This window comes from Mobula birostris, chromosome 1 (assembly GCF_030028105.1).
Source record: "Mobula birostris isolate sMobBir1 chromosome 1, sMobBir1.hap1, whole genome shotgun sequence".
NCBI classification, from domain to species: domain Eukaryota; kingdom Metazoa; phylum Chordata; class Chondrichthyes; order Myliobatiformes; family Myliobatidae; genus Mobula; species Mobula birostris.
This window is the reverse complement of record NC_092370.1, coordinates 220,323,668-220,348,648: the sequence shown is the minus strand read 5'-3', so window position 1 is coordinate 220,348,648 and position 24,981 is coordinate 220,323,668. Positions and strand designations below refer to the sequence as shown.

The 24,981-nt window shown below is 41.2% G+C and overlaps 1 protein-coding gene across 1 annotated transcript in view; it reads right to left on the bottom strand.

Annotated features, from left to right (window-relative positions):
- The window catches only part of slc24a4b (solute carrier family 24 member 4b), a 348,425-nt gene that overhangs the window by 53,535 nt on the left and 269,909 nt on the right, over positions 1 to 24,981 (bottom strand). The window contains 3 exon segments of the mRNA XM_072251318.1: positions 8,231 to 8,284; positions 10,074 to 10,099; positions 22,705 to 22,779. Coding sequence (XP_072107419.1) covers positions 8,231 to 8,284; positions 10,074 to 10,099; positions 22,705 to 22,779 — 155 coding nt within the window.

Here is a 24,981-nt window from a genome sequence, read left to right as displayed (position 1 = left end):
CTTGACTTCCTCCTCGGCTTGTGACGCACTTGTACTTGATCCACCTTCGGATAATTGGATTCTAACAAACTTGCAGCAGGTGCAGGCGACTCCATGGAATGTGTCGAACTACTTGTTCCGGGCTTTTCAAAGAAGGGCATGAAGAACTCGCTTGACTTCTTGGCTTCCTCCGCCTCCAACTTTCGTCTCTTCCGTCCTTCAGCTCCACTTTCCTTCTTCTTCGTGAAGAAATGTTTCATGGTCTTCTTACACAATGCTCTGAAATAAGGCCATCCTAGCGCTTCTCACCCATGATAATCCAAGACAGATCATACATCTGAAGAAAATTCTTTTTTCACTATCCGAGGATGGCTTGTCTGACTTTAATAGAAACAGCTCAGTGGCGCTCCCCCTCAAGTGGCACCCAGGGTATGTGCCATACCTGCCATACCTTAGATACGCCACTGCTAGTGGTGTATGTCACAATACTTTTAATAGAGAGGAAACAGTTCTAAATTGCTTTACAGAAGAGAAAGAAACCAGTGAGTGCCAAGCCAAAGAAGGAAATTTTAAAGGGAATAGAGGAGAAGAGTAAGTTTTAACATTTAACAAAATTTGCCATACCATTTCCTGAATTCTCAATAACTGAGCCCTTTAAGACCATAAGGCATAGGAGGAAAATTAGGCCATTTGGCCCATCGAGTCTGCACCGCCATTCTATCATGGCTGATTTATTGTTCTGCTCAATTCCATTCTCCTGCCTTTTCCCTCTAACCTGATCTGACCAATGCCTCATAAAGCCTCTGCATTACCTCTTTGCTTTTATATTCTTGTCCTCACAAAATGAACGCTAATGTTGCGTTTGCCTTCCTTACTACTGACTTAACCTGCAAGTTAACCTTTGGGGAATCCTGCATGAGGACTCCCAAGTCCCTTTGCATCTCTGATTTCTAAATTTTCTCTCCATTTAGAAAACAATCTAAGCCTTTATTCTTTCTACCAAAGTACATGACTATATACTTCCCAACATTATATTCTACCTTCCCCCTCTTTGCTCTTTCCAAGTTGTTCTGCAGGCTTCCTGCTTCCACAACACTACCTGCCCCTCCACCTGTCTTTAATTACTATAGAGACCTTACTTTGGACATCTCCAATTGACACTGGTGCAAAAATATGAAACAATGTTCAGACTTCCATGTGAAACATTTTGCTGATGTTAAATATTCTTTATATGTGTTGTAAGTCAAAACAGTACTGTGCTTTTACAAAGAAACTGCAATTAATACTGTTCAAATGACGCAGAAGCATAACGCCGAAGTTAGTAGAGCCACTGCTTCTCAGTGTTTGATACATGTTTGTGAAGTGCTTTAGGAAAAAAGACAGGAGAATGCAGAATAAAAATTGGGCATTCAAGTTCAGGAAAATATTACTTGTCTGATGGTTTACTCATGAGAAAACTTAGCCTGATGATTGATTTTCTGGTTTATTTGAGTGGCACAAAGAGATCTGGTTGTGATGGAGACACAGTATTAGATTAGTACCTCAGAAGATCAGATTTTCATTTAAAGATCAGAATTCTACAGCTTTGATATCCAAAAGATACAACTTCCTTCAGCGGGAGTTCCCTCTAGCATTGATTAAAGAATATTGTGAAGTACTGTTGATATATTTTACATCACCAGAGTCTACAGAAAGGAAATGATGCATTCTAACTAGCCTAAAGTGGTGTCAGTATTCCACAAGGATCTCCTCCCACTCTGAATATCTCTTCATATCCTGCCCTGATAGCCTTCTTTTCTTCCTGTGGGTGCAGTATAATAACCATCCAGATGACAGTGAGCACATATTTATACTGATTTTATTTGACCTCTTAAGTGACTTTCACATCCTCACACAAAATATGTGTTTAAAATATTGTGGGATGTTGGTAGCTATTTGGAAGTTTGGTTGATTGCTGAGCTCGGCAGAATGTTTGCGGCGTTTCGGTTCCAATCGAGAAGCCATCATCAGTGCGCAGTTGAGGGTGTTGTCTCCTCAGAATGCCAGCCTATATACTCCTCTGGGGTCTGACATCTAACCAATATCCATTCAGCCTCGGAGGAGTATATAAGCCGGCACTCTGAGGAGACAACACCGCCAACTGCGCACTGATGATGGCTTCTCGATTGGAGCCGAAACGCCTGCAAACGTTTTGCCAAACTTGGCGATCAAACAAAATATATGCATGCAAAGATCATATTTACACAAATATCCACCTGTTCCAAAGATGTGACCTAAGAGATTAGCTCGCCTTTGGAAGTTCGGAATCTTGTGGCTCCGGAGACGGGCGGATCAAAGATCGGGGTCCCGGCAGGAAATCGGTGTGTCATGGGAGACAGAAGATCTCTGTGTGCCCAGAGACCCAAGAACTTTGGGCACAGAGCTCGGAAAAAGTGACGCAACGGGCTTTTAACATTGTAATTAGTGAGTTGTTTGTTATGTCTACCCTCTCGCTGTGAAATGGAGACATCTCTTTCTCCTGTATCAGGGAGAGAGAGAGAGCCTGTGGTATGTTGAATACTGGGTCAATGAGTAGTCTTTGGGCTACTGCAAGTCTGTGTCTTTGCTGTTGCTTTGCTGCACGCTTGAGTGCTCGGTGGTGGGTGCTGATGCATTTTTTTTGCTGGTGGGGAGGGAGGGTTGTTGCTTTGCTGCTGATTACACGTGGGAGGGGAGAGCTGGGGGGGTCTTTAGGGTTCTAACATTTAGTTGCCATTCATCCTTTGGGGGCACTCCTCTGTTTTATTTTAGATTATGAGGACACTCAGTCCTCATTTATTGTCATTTAGAAATGCATGCATTAAAAAATGATACAATATTCCTCCAGAATGATATCACAAGAAAACACAGGACAAACCAAGACTAAAACTGACAAAACCACATAATTATAACATATAGTTACAACAGTGCAAAGCAATACCATAATTTGATAAAGAGCAGTCCATGGGCACGGTAAAAAAAAGTCTCAGAGTCCTGATAGGCTCATCATCTCACGCAGGCAGCAGAAGGGAGAAACTCTCCCTGCCTTGAACCTCCAAGCGCTGCAAACTTGCTGATGCAGCACCATTGGAAGCACCCGACCACAGCTGACTCTGAGTCCGTCCAAAAACTTCGAGCCTCCGACCAGCCCCTCCGACACAGCCTCTCCGAGCACCATCCTCTACCGAGCGCTTCGACCCCCACCCCCCCACCCCGGACGCCGAGCAAAAAGCAAACCTGAGGTCTCGGGCCTTCTCCTCCGGAGATTCTGGACCACACAGTAGCGACAGTTTTTGTGCATGGTTGCGAAGGAAAAGCATTTCAGGGTGTATATTGTATACGTTTCTCTGACATTAAATGTACCTTTGAAACCTTGAAACCTTTGAATCAATACTATTTCTACATATCGATTGTGTCCCAATATGTCATAGGATACAGTGATCACACCTTCAGGCCCTCCATTGGTTGGGGTCAACTGTGGATGTTGCGTCCCATCTGTCTATGTAATACACAAGCCAGGGCAGGTCAACAAGGAGAGCAAGCTGTTACCCATGCAGTAAGCTCCCCCTCTTCACACAGCTGATGAATCCAAAGCATCAGCAGAGACCGATACAGTTTGGCACAAGTGGCGTTGCAGGAGCTGCTAGTCAGCGTTGATCTCAACAAAGGACTGCATTAGGGACTCTAACTCCAGATTTTTCCCTTGGGGTTTACTCCCAAAGCCTTCCCCATGAGTGGATATAGCCACAATGAGTCTGCACTGATATTGATCACAGCTGATTTACTTTTCCTCTCAAACTCATTCTCCTGTCTTCTTCTCATAACCTTGCACACCCTTCTTAGTCAAGAACTTATCAATTTCTGCTTCAAATATACCCCATGACTTGGTTTCCGCAGCCGTCTGCGGCAATGAATTCCACAGACTCACCACTCTCTGGCTAAAGAAATTCCTCTTCATCTTTCTTCTAAATAGGCATTCTTCTATTCAGACACTGTGCCCTCTGGTCCTAGAATCTATCACTATTGGAAACATCCTGTCCACGTTCACTCTATCTAGGCCTTTCAATATTTGGTAGGTAATGAGTAGACTATTATGAAACTCCAATTAGTTCACTAATGGTCTTTATGGATGGAAATTTGCTGCCTCTACCTGGTCAGGCTCAAACATGATTTCCAACACAAGAATATACAATGATTTCTGGTTAATTGGGATGACATCGGGACTATTACATTTTGGCTCAATTAAGCAGCTGTCCCAGTTAGTTGGGAATAGTTAAAAAAAAAATATAAAAAAAGACAAGCTACCATTTCACTGAGTAACACATTATGTAGTTAAATGAAATGCAGAACTAATTAGAACACTCCCAATGCCACCACGGTATGAAAAATCAGTGTATTAGATGATGATGATTATGAAGACACATAGTCCTCTTTTATTGTCATTTAGTAATGCATGCATTAAGAAATGATACATTATTTCCTCCGGTGTGATATCACAAAAACAGGACAGACCAAGACTGAAAAAATCTGACAAAACCACATAATTATAACATATAGTTACAACAGTGCAACAATGCCATAACTTGATGAAGAAGTCCATGAGCACAGTAAAGCTCAAAGTTTCTCAAATGTCCCACATCTCACGCAGACGGGAGAAGGAAGAAAAACTCTCCCTGCCATGCCGACCAGAATCCGACTCTGAATCATCCGTAAACTTCGAGCTCTGATCAGCTCTCCGACACCGAGTACTGAGCGCCATCTCTGTCCAAACGATTCTCCTTCTCGGTCGCCAAAGCAGGCAAGGCCAGGGATTTTGAGGCCTACCCTCCGAAAGATTCCCGACCACGCAGTAACGACAGCAGCGAACGGGCGTTTCAGAAATTTCTCCAGATGTTCCTCTGTGCTTTCACGTCCATTCTCCATCAATAGTTTCTAATAGCTGTCGATGGACGAATTCATCCAGTGTACTCTGCCATGTCTATGATGTCCAGGGAGGGTTAGCACCTCTGGTGAAGGGGCGTGTGTCTTTTCGGGGGCAACTCAATCACCTTTGGTCCCCAGCAGACACTCAGCTCTCATCTGTCGCTCCAAGTAGCTGTTTGCAAGTGACAGTGGTCATATCCCACTTTACCATTTCAACAGGTGGGCCAAAACCAGGTGAGGGTAGCCGAAGGGCCTCGTACCCAGTGGAATAGGGACAAGCCTGTCCCAGCATGTGAAGTCAGTTCCGGAGGACTGGCAAATGAAATCAACTGTGAGATCCAACTGCTAATAAGGTGGCTCTGCAATGTTTCGTGGAGAGAGAAGGGCATGATATGGCACAGAAGTCATGGTTATCCACTGCACCCAAGGAAGACCCCAGTTTGTGATGACTGTTCATATCATTGGACCCAGACTCATGAAGTCGAGAGAGTCAAACTGTCCCAGTACAACAGCTTTTCAGTTTTACAAGCTCTCCCACACAGGTGTCACTGTCATCATCAGATATGATGGACAACCAATATGCTCCATGTTCTTTTGATTGACTGTAAATGACCAAAACTAGTGCTCACACCTAGTGCAGGTAGTGGACTGTCTTCATATAATGCTTCCGACAATTGCATCCTCCAAATCTTCACTTTCATTGTAGCATTCAAGCCAATTGTCAAGATCTTCAAATTATTCATAGCTCCTAACTTATTAAAGTAGTGAAATCATTTCATTTTCACTCCCAGCTACTTATGGCATCTTCAAGCCTGAATGTTTGAAACCACAGTGAGCAAAATAATTCTAAATTGCCTTACTGCTTATTTCTCACCAACTATCAATAACAAAAATCACTGCTTTTTGAACACAAGCACACACAACTGATGCTCTTTAAAAACTGTTTGCTCTAAGCACAGTGTGGTGTCTAACGGCCAGTAAAGTTCACGCGACTGATGCTAGTTAGAAACTGTTTGGCAACAGTCTCCTGTCCCAGTTAAGCGGCATAGTATCTCAAACAAATGAATAAAATCTTGATTCGTTCAATTTTAATCTCAATTTTCTCAAGTAGTTTTTGTTCTTTAAGAATTGTCCCAATCAAGTGGCTGCCTGATTAACCAATGGACTAATTAATCAGAATCCACTATATTTAAAATCTTCTAAAGTGATATCATAAATCATTCAGTCCAAAAATAATTAGGGATGAGTAATAATGTTGGCCTAGCCAAAAACAATGTGGATGGACAAAATAAAATGTCATCGAACTCTCTTCCAAATCAGGTTTTCTTTGAATGAAAGAGACTTGCATTCTACTTATTGATGTAGTGATACAGTGTGGAGCAGGCCCTTCGAGCTCTATGAGCCACACCACCTTAGCAACACCAAAACCCTTAGTAACACGAACCTAATCACGGGACTAATTACAATGACCAATTAACCTACCTGGTATATCTTTGGACCGTGGGAAGGTACCGGAGCACCTGGGAGTAAACCATGCATTCCATGGGGAGGACGTACAAAGGCTTCTTACAGAATGACGTTGGAGTTGAACTCTGAGCTCTGAGCTGTAATAGTGTGGCACTAACCACTATGCTACCGTGGTAACCAAAGAATTCTGCTCATTCTTTGTTCATAAACGTAACCTCTTCATTCTGATACATCCCTTGTGGATATGTCCTGCATTTTGGTTAGTCCTTCAAGATTGTAAAGATCCTGAACTCTACATCAGACTCTAAGGAAGTAATAATACTTGCGTGTAGTGGGTTAAAGTGGTCCGCTAAATCACTATTGATTACTACTACTACATCGACTCAGGCCTAGGGGCCTAGTGCAAGGCAAGGCAAGGCACTATTGATTGCCTGCGTTACATCATTGTTCAAAGTCAAAGTTGCATGTCCAAGCCCAACAATGTAGAATCATTTGGAGCAATAGCATGGAAACAGCCCCTTCAGCCCATCAAGTCAATGCTTACTAACAACCACCCATTTATACTAATCCTACATCAACCCCATTTGTTTATTCTCCACACATTCTCATTTTTCTCCAACCTGCTGGCACAATAGGGGAAAATTATACTGGTCAATTAGCCAAGCAACACACACATTCTGCTATTGCTCCACCACTGTTGGCTGTTCCTTCAAGTGCCTGGACCATCAGATCTAGAGTTCTATCCCTCGACTTTCTGCTTCTTTACATTTCCTCAAAATGCTACTTTAATCCAGGTTTATGGTCTATGATTTTGACGAGCTGTCTTAATGTCATATTAAATGTCATGTTTGTTTGATAGCACTCCTGTAAACCTCCTTGGGATATTTCATTGCCTAATGGCAATGAATGGGTGAACATTTGAGGGGCGTTTGATGGCTCTAGGCCTGTACTCGCTGGAGTTCAGAATAATGAGGGGAATCTCACTAAAACCTATCGAATAGTGAAAGGTCCCAGCAGAGTGGATGTGGAGAGGATGTTTCCTATAGTGGGGGAATCTAGAACCAGGAGGCACAGCCTCAGAATAGAAGCTTTAGAATACAGGTAAGGAGGAATTTCTTCAAGCAGAGGGTGGTGAATATGTGGAATTCATTGCCACAGATGGCTGTGGAGGCCAAGTTACTGGGTATATTTAAAGCGGAGGTTGATTAGCAAGGATGTCAGATGTTATGGAGATAAGGCAGAAAAACGGGGTTGAGAGAGATGATAAATCAGCCATGATGAAATGATGGAACAGACTCAATGGGCCAAATGGCCTAAGTTTGCTTCTGGATCTTATGACCTAATGTCATTTATGTTGTTATCAATGTTAAACTTTTTTTTCCTGTGTAAGCAAACCCAAGTGCCTTACTCTGTGGATTAGCTTATCATCACAGTTTAACCCAGTGAAGGAGTTTATCCAAAATGTTTTATGTGAAACCTGTTCGATGGAAGTCAAAGGTATTAACCTGAATCTTTAACATCAGTAAATGTTTATAGAAAGTCCAACATAGTGCTATAAAAATGTTTAATTTTTCTTTTACACATCTATTTTTTCTTTTGCTTGGTAATGCATAAATATCTTCAATTTGGCAGTGGCTGTCTTATCCTTTGTACCATGCCTGGGATTATGGTTTCAGGTTGGTAATGTACCTGTATCGAACTAAGAACGACAACATGGAACATTCCTGCTTTAGAAAGGCTAAAGAAAAAAGAACACATTCTATGATAAATTATTCTCCCTGCAATGCGATCATATTATGCATAATTATGGATAATAAGAAAAACAAATAATTTGAAAACTTACTTCATCACAAGTATATAGCCTGCATACATCAGGATCAGGATAAGGCCTTCCCACCTCAAAGAAATAAACAAGATATCCATGGTTAGGGAATAAAACTGGAACAATACATTACACTGTAATCAATATGTGGATTAAGCACCCTTTGAAGCAATCAGCCTGGAGACATTTGTGGGGATGATCAGTTCTAATACCTACTTATTTACTGGTAACTGAACAGTACTTTGGCCCTTCTATTCTTGCTCTGTGAATGCCGGAATCTGAGCTTGAGGATTGATATCATTGCCATTGGCTTTCAAAACATTGAGAAAACTTAAACACAAGAGATTCTGCAGATGCTGGAAATCCAGAGTAATACGCATTGGAGGAACTCCAGGTCAGGCAGTAATCTATTGAAAAGAGTAAACAAATGACGTCTTGGTCCGAGACCTTTCATCAGGACTGGAAAGGAAGGGGGAAGATGCCAGAATAAGAAGTTGGGGGAAGGGGAAGGAGGACTAGCTAGAAGGTGAAAGGTGAACTCAGGTGGGTAGGAAAGATACAGGACTGGAGAAGGAGGAATCTGATAGGAGAGGAGAGTGGACCAGAGAAGAAAGGGAAGGAGAGGGGGGACATGGGGGAGGTGATAGGCAGGTGAGAAGAGGTAAGAGGCAAGAGTGGGGAATAGAAAAAGAGGGAAGGGAGAGGGAAAAAATTACCGGAAGGACAAATTGATGTTCATGCCATTGTACTGGGGGCTACCTAGATGGAAACTTGCCCATTTATGAAAGCAAACAGTTAAACTATCCAAGGGCACATTGAACTGAATCACCATATTCATGGTGAAGTGCCGGATCATCACTTGGCAAAAACCTACGCTGGCCTACCAGAGTTTCAAAACTTGACATGCTGGACTAAACATTCATCACTTCATTTTGTGGCAGAACACAATGTTACAACAAGCCATGCTATCAGATGTATGAAAGACTTAATGGACAACAATGGAGCTCTAATCACAAGGCATATATATTTTTGACACTAGCTGGATCTCTGTCTAGAAAAGAAGAAATCAAAGCTGTATTTGCAAATTGTTATTGATGTATTTATTCCATTATCATTGTGACACAGATAGATAGGGTAATGAAGAAGGTGTTTGGCATACTTGCCCTGATCAGTCAAGGCACTGATCACAGGAAATACGGCGTGATGGTACAAATGAACAAATTATTGTTGAGATTGGACTTGTGGTATTGTGTGCAATACAATTCTCACATTGCCCACCTCTGGGAAGGATATCATTAAGCTGGAAATGGCATGTAAAAATTCACGAGAATGTTATCCAGGTCTGGAAGGCTTGAGTTATAAAGAGAAGCTGAATGGGCTCGGACTTCTCTCCCTGAAGGTTGAGAAGTGACCTTATTAAAGTACATAAACTCATGATGGGTGGATGGCCACAGTCTTTTCCCAGGGCAGAGGAGGTGAAAATTAGAGAGCATAGATTTAAAATGAGAGGGTAAAAAAATTAAAGGGGACCTGGGGGCAAGTAGAGGGCAGTTGTGCTGCCAAAGTCTTGGGGAAGTAGGTAGGATTACAATGTTTATCATTTGGTCAGGTTCATAGATAGAAAAGGACTGGAGAGATAGGGGCCAAATGTGGGTAAATGGGACAAAATTAGGAAGATATGTTAGTTGGAATGGATGAGTTGGGCGAAAGGGCCTTTTTCCAAGCCGTATGCCTCTATGACTATTGTGTAAAAACTCAAGATCCTTTGATTAGTAAAGTTTAATTCCACTAAGTTGTCAATAATTTATAGCTACATCATTTCATGTTAAAACTTTAAAGGTAATCATTAATTCAGACTACTTACCAATCAATTTTCTCATCATACATGAACTGCAAGAAAAGAAAGTAATTAAATAATTTCACTAACCTTCTTCTCATTTCACAGAGTTTGAAAAAAACAATTTTACAGTGTTGCCATTCTGAAACACACTTTTCATTGTAGTCACTAGTTCAAACCTGAACTTCCTTGATTGACAGCCACAGATATACTGTAACTTGTAAAGTAACTCCTCCTTTAGAAAACTAGGTGACTTGCCCACTAAGGCAAAGGTTTCATATAATAGAACCCAAAGCACAGAAGTTAAAGAGAGCAGAGAAATGAAACTGACTTAATTAGAAACAGAACAAGAAAAGAGAGCATGGGATTCAAATACTCGGGGAATAGAATCCAGAGTAGGTTTGCACATATGACTGTCAAATCTAACCATTCCTTCCGAGAGACATCTTTTGGATAAAATAAGAATGCAGTTTGCAGATGGGTACAAGATAGTCCTGTTATACTATTGGAAGAAGCTGAGGAAGGTTCTTCTCGTTGTCCAGACAAATCATTTAGTCAACAGGTTATCAGTCATTATTTCATGGCCAGTTGTGGGACATTCATGTGTGTACAATAATGTTAATAGGATCTAGTGCTTTCCCGGTGTATATGCCGAATAAACTCTTCTTTGGCTTCCAGCCAGGTACAGGTATTGACTGTCACAGGCGATTTGATGACAAACTCCGCCATCTTCATCAGGGATGATGTCTGGGCATGTCTTGTCCTGTGATATTTATACCCCCGTCATCCATTCCTCCTGACTGGTTAGTCCTTATCCAATCACGTTTCCACCGTCCTACCTTGCTTACAATCGAATTCCAGCTTTTACTTAGAGCGAGATCTTTGTCTTTGTTAAAATTCTTTTCCTCTAGATTTATTTCAATGGCTTCCTTCACCAGACGGTCCCAAAAGCCAATGGCACGGTTCAATAGTTTCGTGCTCTCAAAGTCAGACCTAGGGCCATTGCAAATGCAGTATTGCGCTTACCTGGTTTCTCCAGGTAACCCAAATGTATGCATCTCCTGTGGTCCTTGATGCTGGTTTCCACTGTGCATCAGTGTCTGGCCGATATGCGCTGTTCTGCATTCACAGGGAGTCCTGTAAATGCCAGCCATCCTGAATCCCAGGTCAACTTTGACCCACAGTAGCTGTGATTTGAGCTTCCTTACAGGTTTGTGGATGGTATTGATCCAGTATTTCTTCAGGATTCTGGCGATGCTTCCAGAAATTGTGGAAATTTAGGGAAGACAGGCGGTAGTAATGGGTTCCTCCTCATTGTTGGGTTTCCTGGATTTTCTGTCAGCTCTTTTAAGGGCCCGATTGATTTCTTTCAGTTTATAGCCATTCTGTAGGAACATTGTGTGTAATCATCTTATTTCCTCGTGAAGACTCTCCGGGTTCAAAATAGTTTAAAAGGGCCGATGGAAAAACTAGGAAACCTAACGATGAAGAGGAACCCATCACTACTGCCTGTCTTCCTGATATTTCCACAGTTTCTGGAAGGATCGCCAGAACCTTGAAGAAATACCAGATTAATACCATCCACAGACCTGTAAGGAAACTCAAATCACAGCTTATGCAGGTCAAAGATGACCTGGGATTCAGGACGGATGGCATTTACAGGATACCCTGTGAATGCAGAGCAGTGTATATTAGCATGGTGGAGACCCTCGTCAAGGAGCACAGGAGGTGCATCCATTTGGGAAACCTGGAGAAATCAGGTAAGCGTAATACTGCATTTGCAATGGCCCTAGGACTGACTTTGACAGCACGAAACTATTGAGCCGTACCATTGGCTTTTGGGACCGGCTGGTGAAGAAAGCCATTGAAATAAAACTAGAGGAAAAGAATTTTAACAACGGCAAAGGTCTCACTCTAAGTCAAAACTGGAATTCGATTGTATACAAGGTGGGAAAACAGAAACCTGATTAGATGAGGATTAATCAATCAGGAGGGATGAATGACAGGGGTATAAACACCAACGGACTAGACATGTCCAAGCATCATTCCTGATGAAGATGGCAGTCTGTGATCGAAACGTCAGTTAAAATCAATACCTGTACTCTGCTGGAAACCTGAGAATAGTTTATTCATAATAATGTTAATATTTCAAAAATATACTCAGTAGCCACTTTGTTAAGTACCTCCTGTATCTAATGAAGTGGCCACTGAGTGTACATCTATGGTCTTCTGCTGCTTCTGCAGCCCATTCAAGGTTTGATATGTTGTGCATTCAGAGATGCTATTCTGCACATCACTGTTGTAATGTGTGATTATTGCAGCTTCTGTTGCCTTCCTGTCAGCTTGAACCGGTTTGGCCATTCTCGTCTGAACTCTCTCAATAACAAGATGTTTTCACCCACACAACTGTCATTTACTGGATTTTTTTTTGTTTTTCACACCATTCTCTGTAAACTCTAGAGACTGTTGTGTGTGAAAATCCCAGGAGGTCGGCAGTTTCTGAGATACTCAAACCACCCTGTCTGGCATCAATAATTATTCTATGGTCAAAGTTACTTAGATCACATTTTTTTCTTATTCTGCTGTTTGGTCTGAACAGCAACTAAACCTCCTGGCCATGTCTGTGTGCTTTTATGCATTGAGTTGCTGCCACATGATTGGCTGATTAGATATTTGCATTAACGAGCGAGTGTACCGATGTACCTAATAAAGTGGCTGCTGAGAGTATTTCATGAGCTGTAAAGATGTTTGAAAACATTATGATACAGATGATATGTTTTGAAATTACCACTTTCTTTTCCAGACATCTAATCAAAGCAGAATATTTGATGACAAATATGTTAACTTTGCAATCACCCAACCCAATTTTGTACATTATTTTGGTTTTTTCTGTGTCAACCTTCATGATTATTTCACAAAATTTATTTGAATTATTACCGACGCTGTCGTTTCGGCTCTGCTTGACATGCAAAGCTTTGCGTCATTCTTACCGGAATATTAACATTTGCAAATACTGTACTGATAGTCCTATCTATATTCCATATTTGTAGCAGATACTTATCAAGATGATACGTATTGCCATAAAACATGTGTCACTTCATTGTAAAACAGCGAAAACTACTCACTTCAACTCTGTCCTTAGGAATTAATTTTCTTCCAGTCATTGTCATGTAGAGCTCAGAGTGAAGTCGCAAAAGAACTTGCCATTTATTGACAATCTGCCATTGAGATGTTCTGCTGGTTTCCAGCTATCTTTTTGACAGCTCGGTGTATAAATAGGCAGATTCATATATAAATAGCTAGATTCAAGGCAGTCAAAAAGACTTCCAGTGCCGAAGTCTGCATATCTGAAGAGAGAATTTTTAAAGCCAAATGCATAGAGCCTTGTGGAATGGAAATTTCATGTTTTATATACAGCTGTGTAGAAAGTAAAAGGAAAGTATAAATTTTATTATGATAAAGCTATATCATGGACCAGCTTCATGACTCCAGTTCTCTGTAATTTTCTTAATTTTGAGTTAACCTTCACAGCCTCTCTAAGAGGTGTACAGTATTTTCATAAGATGTCATTAAGAAAGCAGATGCTGTTTTATAAATACTGGCATTGAAAATAGGTAACTATGATAAACCTTTACAAAATACTGGTTCAGCTGCACGGAAACATCTGAACTGGGTTCCGTACCTTAGAGAAACAACTAAGTGTTTCAGGGAGGGTACAAGAATTTAATAAAATGTTTCTAGGGGTGAGGAAGTTGAATAATGTGGATATACCAAAACAAAAACTGGGTTGTCCTCCTTGGAACTGATGCAGTTGCAAAGAGACATTTTAAATATCTTGTTTACTGCATAAATAGAGAAAAACTGTTACCATTGACAATCACGAACATAGAATCTGTTGAACTGTCTAATAGTAGAGGGCATATATTTAAAATGAGGAGGTTAAGTTAAAGGAGCTGTACGAGTCAAGTTTTCCTTTACACAGTAAGTGGTGGGTGTCCGGAATGTGCTGCCGGGGTGGTAGTAGAGGCCTTTAAGAGGCTCTTAGACAGGCAAATGACTGTGCAGAAAATGGAGGGACATGGAAATTATGTGGGCAAAGGGATTAGTTTAGTTAGACATTTAATTACGAGTTTAATTAGTTCAGCTCAACTTCCTTGTCTGAAGGACCTATTCCTGTAATGTACTGTTCTAAGTCTAAATTAGGTCATCAGCAGCAGAATTACAAATGACACAAAGGAAAATAATTTATGCAGTGAATGCTTATGCTGTGGAAGGCCTGCAATGGGTAGCGACGGAGGCAGATTCAATTGCAGCTTAATAAGCATCCTAAAGGAAAGTTTCACAAAAATTGCTATTCCACTGGATATAACCACATGTATAATACATCATGCAAGCCTATAATAAACTCTTTCCATGGATCAGTTTCTCAAAATGGATGAGTAGCTTCCCACCATTTCACTGTTGATTAGTTTGCCCAACAGTAATCAAATAAAGATCTCTATGAAAGAATTCACTTCCCTGCCCAAGAAACCAAGAACAATGATCAAATCACTACAACCATCAATGGACCCATGGAGGGGGACTGAATGGATTGCTCTAACATGGAACCTGATGGACTGATTGGTTTTCTTTAACGATTTAACCATTCTGCAAATATTACTGAAAACAGATAATGGTAGAAATGCTCAAAGGAATGAAATTGTTTCTGTAGAGAATATTGGGGAAAGCTACTGACCAGCAATACTACCTCTATTTTTCTCTTTAGAGACGTTACTGAAATTGAATGTGATTTTAGTATTTCCTGTTTCAGCTCCTTTGATCATTTTAGTGACCTGATCCTTGTTCTTGGTTTCTTGGGAAGGGAAGAGAATTCTTTCATAGGGATCTTCCTTTGATCACTATTGAGCCAAGCTAATCAACAGTGAATTGGATTTGAATTTGGAACTTTGTACTATGGACTCTATTTTCCAGTCTTATAGTTCTTATATTCTGTGTTTTTTTGCCTGATCTTCACAGATTTTTTTGTGCGGGTAGGGGGATTTGGGGGTCGATCTGCCTAATCCATTTTGTTTGTTTTTTTGGGCGGGAGGAAGGATTTGAGGGTTGACGTGCCTGATCTGTTTTGTTTGTTTTTAGTGCGGTGAGGTGGATTTGGGGGTTGATGTGGCTGTTCCGTTTTTGTTCATTTTTTTGTGGGGAGATGGGATTTGGGGGTTGGTGATTGTACTGCCTTTCCTTTCTCTTTCTTTCTTGGTTTCACGGCTACCAAGAGAATTGAAGAATTTCAGAGTTGTATACTTTGATAATAAATGACCTTTGAACCTTTGATATAAATCAACACAACAGACTAACACCCATTTTGTGAAACTGCTGTATGGAAAGAATTAGTTAAAGGCTTACAGGATATATTACACATACGGTTACATCTTAGTGGAATTAACAATTTTCTTGTGAAATCCATTCCATTTGTGGAACTTTATTTCGCATCAATAATTTTGGAGCAATAATGTCTTTTAAATTCTAGAAAAAGTTTCTTCCCCAAGAAGAGTAAGCCTTCTATCTTGGATCTGCAGAAAAGCATTCACTCTAGTCACTATAATGATTAGGGCACTACAATATGTCATAGAAGGAACTGACACTGGCCAACTGATGTTTTAAGGATGCATGAAATATACTTAAGAACATCAGAAATAGGAGCAGGAGTAGTCCATCTGGCCCATTGAGCCTGCTCCACCATTCAATAAGATCATGGCTGATCTGGCCATGGACTCATCTCCACTTACCTGCCTTTTCCCCATAACCTTTAATTCCCCTACTATGCAAAAATCTATCCAACCTTGTCTTAAGTATATTTACTGAGGTAGCCTCCACTGCTTCATTGGCTTATTCTATCAAAAGAAAATTCTTATTTTCCCAGATGTCAGTGCCTGTACCTGTTCTAGCCCCTAAGCATTTGTCAGGATGACAATTACAGGCCTTCTGATAAAACTGATGTGAATTTTGAAGCTGGAAGAATTTTCCGTAGTTTACCCTGCATTAAAACAGAGAAATTGAGCATGGTGTCCTGAGCTGCATATATTTCAATGGAAGAAGTATCGTAGGAAAGGCGGATGAGTTCAGGGCATGGATCAACATCTGGAATTATAGCATTGTAGCCATTAGCAAGACTTGGTTGCAGGAGGGGCAGGACTGGTAGCTCAATATTCTGGAGTTCTGTTGTTTTAGATGTGAAAGAGCAGGAGGGATTAGAGGAGGAGGGGTGACATTGCTAATCAGAGAAAATATCACGGCAGTGCTCCATCAGGACAGACTGGAGAACTCGTCTAGTGAGACGTCATGGGTGGAACTGGGAAATAAGAAAGGTATGACTACATTAACGGGACTATATTACAGACCATCCAACAGTCCTAATGATTTTGAGGAACAAATTTGTAAAGAGATTGCAGACTGTTGCAAGAAACATGTTGATGTACTGTAGTAGGTGATTTTTAACTTTCCACATATTGAAGAGGACTCCCATTCTATAAAAGGACTAGGTGGGATAGAGTTTGTCAAATGTGTTCAGGAAAGTTTCCTTCATCTGTACGTAGAAGTCCCAATGAGAGAGCATGCCATACTGGATCTGCTATTAGGGAATGAGGCAGGCCAGGTTTTGTGTAGGGGAACATTTTGCATTTCGTGACCACAATGTCAATGGTTTCAACGTACGTATGCAAAAACATAGGTCTGGTCTGTGGGTTGAGATTCTAAACTGGAGAAGGGCCAATTTTGATGGTATCAGAAATGATCTGGCAAGTGTGGATTGGGACAGGCTGTTTTCTGGCAAAGGTGGACTTGGTAAGTGAGAGAGCTTCAAAAGTGCAATTTTGAGAATACAAAGCTTGTATGCCCCTGTCAGAATAAAAGGTAAAGATAGCAAGTGAAGGGAACCTTGGTTTTCAATTTCTTTTTCCTGATTAAGAGGAAAAATGGAGGTGCAAAGCAGGGATAGTCAGGGAGAAATACATGAGGTGCTTATGGAGTATAAGAAATGCGGGAGAACACTTCAGAAAGAAATCAGAAGGGCTAAAAGAAGGCATTAAGTTGCTCTAACAGACAACGTGAAGGAGAATCCTGAGGGGTTCTACAGATATATTAAGAGCAAAAGGATTGCAAGGAACAAAATTGGTCCTCTGGAGGACCGGAATGGTGATCCACTTGTGGATCCAAAACAGATGGGGGAGATTTTAAGTGAATTCTTTGCCTCTGTATTTACTCAGAAGATGAACACAGAGTCTACAGAAGCGAGGCAAAGTGGCATCATCATCATGCACCCTGTACAGATTACAGAGAAGGAGGCATTTGCTATCCTGAGGCAAATCAGGGTAGATAGATCCACTGGGCCTGACAAGGTCTTCCCTCAGACCCTATGGGAGGCAAGTGCAGAAAAAACCAGGGCCCTAGAGAGATACTTAACTCATTCTTAGCAACAGGTGAGGTACTGGAGCACTGGGAGGATAGCCAATGTTGTTCCACTGTTAAAAAAAGGCTCTAAGCATAAACCAGGAAATTATTGGCCGGAGAGTCTGACGCCAGTTGTGGGAAGGTTATTGGAAGGTATACTAAGGGACGGATATATAAGTATTTGGATAGACATGGACCGATCAAGGATAGTTAGCATGGCTTCATGCATGGTAGATCATATCCAACCAATCTTATACAGTTTTTCAAGCAAGTAGACAGGAAAGTGGATGAAGGTAAGGCAGCGGATGTTGTCTACATGGGCTTTAGCAGGGTCCTTGACAAGATCCTGCATGGAAGGTCTGTCAAGAAGGTTCAGTCACTTGACATTCAGGATGAGGTAGTAAATTGGATTAGGTATTGGCTTTGTGGGAGAAGTCGGGGAGTGGTAGTAGATGGTTGCTTCTCTGACCGGAGGCTTGTGAATAATGCTGTGCTGCAGGGATCGGTGTTGACTTATTTGTTGTTGGTTATCTATATCAATGATCTGGATGATAATGCTGGTAACTGATTCAGCAAGTTTGCAGATTACACCAAGAGTTGGGGGTGTAGTGGACAACAAGGAAGGCTATCATGGCTTGCAGAGGGATCTGCACCTGCTGGAAAAATTGGCTGAAAAATAGCAGATGCAATTTAATGCAGACAAGCGTGAGATTTTGTACCAGTAGGGCCAGCCATGGTAGGTGTAGCACTGTGAACGGTAGTGCACTGAGGAATGCGGTAGAACAAAATGATCTGGGAACACAGGTCTATAATTTATTGAAAGTGGTGTCACAGGTAGATGGGGTTGGAAACAAAGCTTTTGGCACATTGGCCTTCATAAATCAATGTACTGAGTACAAGAGATGGGATGTTATGTTGAAGTTGTATAAGACATTGGTGAAGCCTGATTTGGAGTATAGTGTATAGTTTTGGTCACCTACCTACAGGAAAGATGTAAATAAGGTTGAAAGGGTACAGAGAAAATGTACAAGGATTTTGCTGGGTCTGGAGGACATGAGTTATAAGGAAAAACTGAATAGGTTAGGACTGTATTCAGAATGTAGAAGATTGAAAGGAGATTTTTTTTTAGATGTATACAAAATTATAAGATGTACAGATAGGGTAAATGCAAATGGGCTTCTTCCACTGAGATTGGGTGGGACTACAACCAGAGGTGATGGGTTAAGGGTGAAAGGTGAAAAGTTTAAGGGGCACATGAGGGGGAACTTCTTCACTCAGCGGGTCGTGAGAGTGTGGAATGAGCTGCCAGCACAAGCGGTGCACGTGAGCTTGATTTCAATGTTTAAGAGAAGTTTGGATAGGTACATGTATGGTAGGGATATGGAAGGCTATGGTCCCAGTGCAGATTGAAGTGAGTAGGCAGTTTTAATGATTCTGGCATGAACTAGATGGGCCAAAGGGCCTGCTTCTGCATTGTACTTCTCTATAACTCTATGACTTTAAGTGACCAATCGGTGTAGAAGCTTTTCACCAAAACAGGACGACTATAAGGAAGAGCACTTCATCTCCTGATCAGCTACTTTATAGTCTTCCAGACTCAATAATTAGTTCAAAAATTTCTAGTTACGTTTACTTCTTCCAGTTTAGCTATGATCATTTATGATCATCTTATTATTACTTTTTTCCTCTTGAGTTATCATCATTTTCATGAATTAAACAAGTAGAAGGTGACTGGTAAAATGTTGAATTAAACACTTGATTTTTGTGCACGAGTGCATTTAGTTATAGCTGTCAATTACATCATATCACCATAGATGGGTATGATTTCCACTCATCTTACATCAATAGAAATACCATGGTAAGGAAGCTGCAGATATATCAATGGTAAATCATTTCTCAAGATGTATTGTTAAGCCAAATCTAATTAATATTTTGTACATAAGCACAAAAAAGGAAGCCAAAATTCAAAAATAGCGAGCTGAAGTAAAACCAATTCTATAAAAATATTCTGCATGTTGAAATCATTGCCCAGATGCAGCCTGTATTACAGTGATTCAGTTAGGTTTCGGGGTGTGGAGGAGTGAGAAGGGCAAGGAGCTGGTGGTGCAGTGTTGCAGGACCTGACACAGCAATGGACCGTGTTACTGACACAGAGCTCGGAGGACTATGCCGGCTCTTCTTGGCTACTAATCATCTGCTACTTGACCACTTTCCATTTATAGCTCTCAGTAACTTGTATTGAAAGTAGATTAAGCAGAGAAGACATCTTTCATATGCAGTACGTGCTGATGTATTTTACCTGTTAAGTGTACACAGTGAGAGGCCTTCCATTTCTGCTTCTATCTGTGAACTTTCCTGCTGTCAGCCATGTATCTTTCTACACCTCATTTATCAGATATTAATTTTACCACAGGTCTCCCTGATGGATCTGTTCCTGAACCTTTTGAAAGCAGCTACTGTTGTTTTCTTCACAGACATTTCTCTCAAGAAGTCTTCCTGGCTTACTTGTTCAGAAATCCTTTGAAAATGTGACTAACCATCTGTTACATTTTTTCTTATTTCACATTTAATGGATCCCCTTGCTACACAGGTCACTGAAATGGCATTTTAACAGCTCATGTTTGATGCTTACTTTGTCACTTACTTCCCTGTGCTTGCAATTTTTTTTAGCTAATCCCGAGACATCAAAATCTTACTAGTTTTGCCTTCTCGTGTGGCACCACAAAACTGTCAGATATTAACCTTTAATTCTCCAGGACATCTTGATCTTTGGATGATCTACAGACTCAGTCACAGAAACATGAATGAACCTTGGGTGTGCTTCTCTGTAACTCAACCACTACTGAAACTACAATAAACACTCGGTGGCCACTTTACCTCCTGTACCTAATAAAGTGGCAACTGAGTGTATGTTCCTGGTCTTCTGCAAGTAGCCTATTTACTTCAAGTTTCAATGTGTTGTGTATTCAAAGATGCTCTTTCGCACACCACTGTTGTAATGTGTGGTTATTTCAGGTTACTTTATTATTATTATTATTTATTTTATTTCTTACATCCAAGGGAGTAAAAATCTTTATGTTTTGTTCCGTCGCAATGCACAAGCAATAAAGAAAGGAAATGTGGGAGGACATTGGCCAAACACTAAGACTGTATACATAATTGTTTTGTATACCTGTATGTACAGTCAGATACGCAATCAGATCAGTGTGTATTGATAAATCTGATGGCCTGGTGAAAGGAGCTGTCCCGGAAATTGATGGTCCTGGTCTTAATGTTGCCTTTCTGTCAGCTTGAACCAGTTTGGCCATTCTCTTCTGACCTCTCTCATTAACAAGGCACTTTTGCCCACAGACACGTTGTTTACTGGGTGAATTTTGTTTCTTGCACCATCCTTTGTAAACTCTAGCGACTGTTGTGCATGAAAATCCCAGGAGGTCAGCAATTTCTGAGTTACTCAAACCACCCTGTCTGGCACCACCGATCAAAGTCACTTACATCATATTTCAGCCACATTCTGATGTTTTGTCTGACCAACCTCTGTACCATGACTGCATGACTCTGTATTGAGTTGCTGCCACATGATTGGCTGATTAGATTTTAGCATTAACGAGCAGGTGTACTGGTACTGGCGTACCAAATGAAAGTGGCCACTGAGTATATGCACAAAGGTTTATAACTGAGTTCTAAACAGGATGGAGAGGTCCAAGGAATGTCATGACTGAGCACATGAAGGCCAGCAAGGATGTTGTGAGGACTTCCAGTTGGCAGTAACATCTCTCTCATTGGGCAGATTTGTCAAGCTAATTACAAATAGCACTTAATAAACTGCAGCGTAATATTAGTGGAAGTGGCATGCTTTATGTATTTAGACGCTGTCAACTCTATTATGTGAATTTCAGGCAGGTCAAGGCAAATAACAAAAGAAATATTGATTTCACAGCATCAAAGTGTCCCAAACCAGTGCATGAGAATGTTATCAAACAATTGACACTGAGCCATTGAAGGAAAAACAAAAACATTGGTAACATGGGTAAATTTAGAGGAATGTTTCAGAGGGAAAAAAGAGAAATAGAGGAACTGAAAGCAGGGACATAGGTGTCATCAGTGGTCTAGAGATTAAATTAGGAGATGTTCAGAACAGTAAAATAAATTGGAGAGACGTAATTGGGGGGATGACAATAAGGAGATTACTCTGAGAGCTGGTGAGGTCAGGAAGGGTCAAACATCTGTGCTGTATTTTGTAAAGAATTATTACAAATGTAGAGTAGCCACGTTACTGCAAAAACTTTATATCTGCCAATCATGTGGCAGCAACTCAAAGCATAAAGGCATGGTCAGGAGGTTCAGTTACTGTTCATCCAAATAGCAGAATGGGGAAGAAGTGTGATCTCAGTGACTTTGATGATTATTTGTGCCAGATGGGGTGGTTTGAGTATCTCAGAAACCGATAATCTCCTGGGATTTTCATGCACAGTAGTCTCTGGAGTTTACATAGAATGGTGCAAAAGACAAACAAAAACAAACATCCAATGAACAGCAGTTCTGATGGTGAAAAAGAGAGGTCAGAGGAGAATGGCCAGTCTGGTTCAAGCTGACAGGAACACAAATAACCATGTGCTACAACAGTGGTGTGCAGAAGAACAACTATGAATACGCAACACGTTGAGCCTTGAAGTGGAGGGACTACAGCAGCAGAAGACCACACTGGGTTCCACTCCTGTACCTAATAAAGAGAAACTGAGTATATGTGGGAAAACCAAGGACCAAGAGCAGATCCCAGGGAACTTAAGGTTGAAGAGGACTTACTGCTGGTGATTCTTTTACTGGTGACGTGATTTATAAGAATCACAATAAGAAGGAACACTTACATAAAACATCAGTATGATAAATGTATTGAACCCAGTCTAAGTAAGAGATAAAATCAAAATGTACACCTGCATACATGGCCTGCAGTCCCTTTCTCAGTTACCTCTGATGGTAGGCAATCTCCTGACTTCATGTAGAAGTACTAGTTTGACGTTGAATTATACATATCAGTATCTCAGTGATATCATTAATTAGACCTGGACCATGATGTACAAAGTTTGTAGATCACCACTACTGATAAGGCACACTTGATATATAAGACAGAGTCGTTAGGAATTAGTGATACCTCATGCATTTATGTTTTGGAAAATAAAATTTCGCAGTAAGTCGAACAAAGATTTTCACTTACCACAATAAGCAGAATGACTGACAAAGTATAGTACAACGAATCCCTGAACACAGACCACTGAGTCAGATATACAATCTGAAAAAGACAGAAAGTAAAGTTACTGAAGAATAGGGAATTTCTCATGAGAACTTTTCATTCTTTTCCCCTGAAGTTACCTCAGCTGTATTCAGTGCCTCTGGCACTTCCAGTCAACATACCAATACCAATATGACGTGAGCCTTCAAACATTCAGAGAAATGCAAGAACACAAAGAACAAGAAGTGCCTAAACTCCCGTGTTTCCATGTCTCACTTCATCATTGTGTTCTCTTGTTCTTTGTTCTTATCAAATACTATTCTTCTTCCCAAATAGCAGGTACCCAACCTGCTGGGAGGACTTTATCAAAATTTCTCCCAAACTTGCCACCAAGTGCTGAGAAAGATGGAGAGGGGAATAACTAAACTCCGTACTCAATAGTGCAGTACTTTATACTTTATTGTCACCAAACAATTGATACTAGAACGTACAATCATCACAGCGATATTTGATTCTGCGCTTCCCGCTCCCTGGATTACAAATTGATAGTAAATATTAAAAATTTAAATTATAAATCATAAATAGAAAATAGAAAAATGGAAAGTAGGGTAGTGAAAAAAAACCGAGAGGCAGGTCTGGATATTTGGAGGGTATGGCCCAGATCCAGGTCAGGATCCGTTCAGCAGTCTTATCACAGTTGGAGAGAAGCTGTTCCCAAATCTGGCCGTACGAGTCTTCAAGCTCCTGAGCCTTCTCCCAGAGGGAAGAAGGATGAAAAGTGTGTTGGCTGGGTGGGTCGTGTCCTTGATTATCCTGGCAGCACTGCTCCGACAGCGTGCGGTATAAAGTGAGTCCAAGGACGGAAGATTGATTTGTGTGATGTGCTGCGCCGTGTTCATGATCTTCTGCAGCTTTTCCTAGTCTTGGACAGGACAACTTCCATACCAGGTTGTGATGCAGCCTAGAAGAATGCTTTCTACGGTGCATCTACAAAAATTAGTGAGGGTTTTAGGGGACAGGCCAAATTTCTTTAGTTTTCTCAGGAAGTAAAGGCGCTGGTGGGCCTTCTTGGCAGTAGACTCTGCTTGGTTGGTCCAAGTCAGGTCATTTGTGATATTGACCCCGAGGAACTTAAAGCTTTTGACCTGTTCCACTTGCGCACCACCGATGTAAATTGGGTCGTGCGGTCCGCTACTCCTTCTGAAGTTATCAACCAATTCCTTTGTCTTGCTGATGTTGAGGGATAGGTTATTGTCTTCACACCATGCCACCAGGTTCTTAACTTCCTCTCTGTACTCAAACTCATCATTACCCGAGATACGGCCTGCAATTGTGGTGTCATCAGCACCTTCGCCAGAAGGACTGCAGAGATTCAAAGGAGTAGCGATAGGCAGTACAGTGTGAAAATCAGAACCCCAAAGCCTTAGGTCCTACACCACCAACTTCAGATAGCAAATTCAGAATCAGATTTATTTATCACATATACTTTGAAAGATACAGTGAAAAGTGTTGCTTGCACAATTATTATCCTACAACTATCAGACTCCTGAACCGGCGAAGGTAACTTCATTTCTAATTACTCTGAACTGATTCTACAACCTATAGCTTCACATTCAGGCACTCTTTACCACTTGTGTTCTCAATATTAGTTTTACTTTCACAGTCATAGGATCATTCTCATAAGAAGGCAGGGGGTTTGGTTGCAGTGGCCACTTCGGCTCCAACCATTAGCGTAATTGTTCATACTTTATGTCTTTCTTACAATAGCAAGGCATTGCCGGGTGTTAAGAATGCCAAATACTGCAAGTCTACTACACTAATGGGTTATTAGATAGCAGTGGAGCTGGACTCGTTCCATACTGTGTCATTGCCTGCCATAACCACTCAGGGAAGAAGGCATTGAAGGCAGTGTGTGGAGGTGGTATACGGTCCATAAGATGGCGCAAATGATTGTCTTGGACAGTTTTCTTGTGACCGCAAGACTCTGTTGGACATTAGTAATGCAGAATACTGCACGTCTGGTTCGCTGGCGAAGCTGATGGCTGGGGGAGCCGTACGGCCTCGGTTGTGGTGCTGCCCAAGGCGATATGGGAGAGAGCAGAGGAGCAGTGGGCGTGCTGGCCCTTCCCAACCGTGCTGTTCTCCAGTGTTTGCTCAGTGAAAGACAAGCTGAATTGTGTTTGCTTTGCGGCTGCACTAGCACGTGATGAGGAACTGCTGTGTGCTTGTTCCTGCAGAAACATGGCTCCAGGGCAACATTCC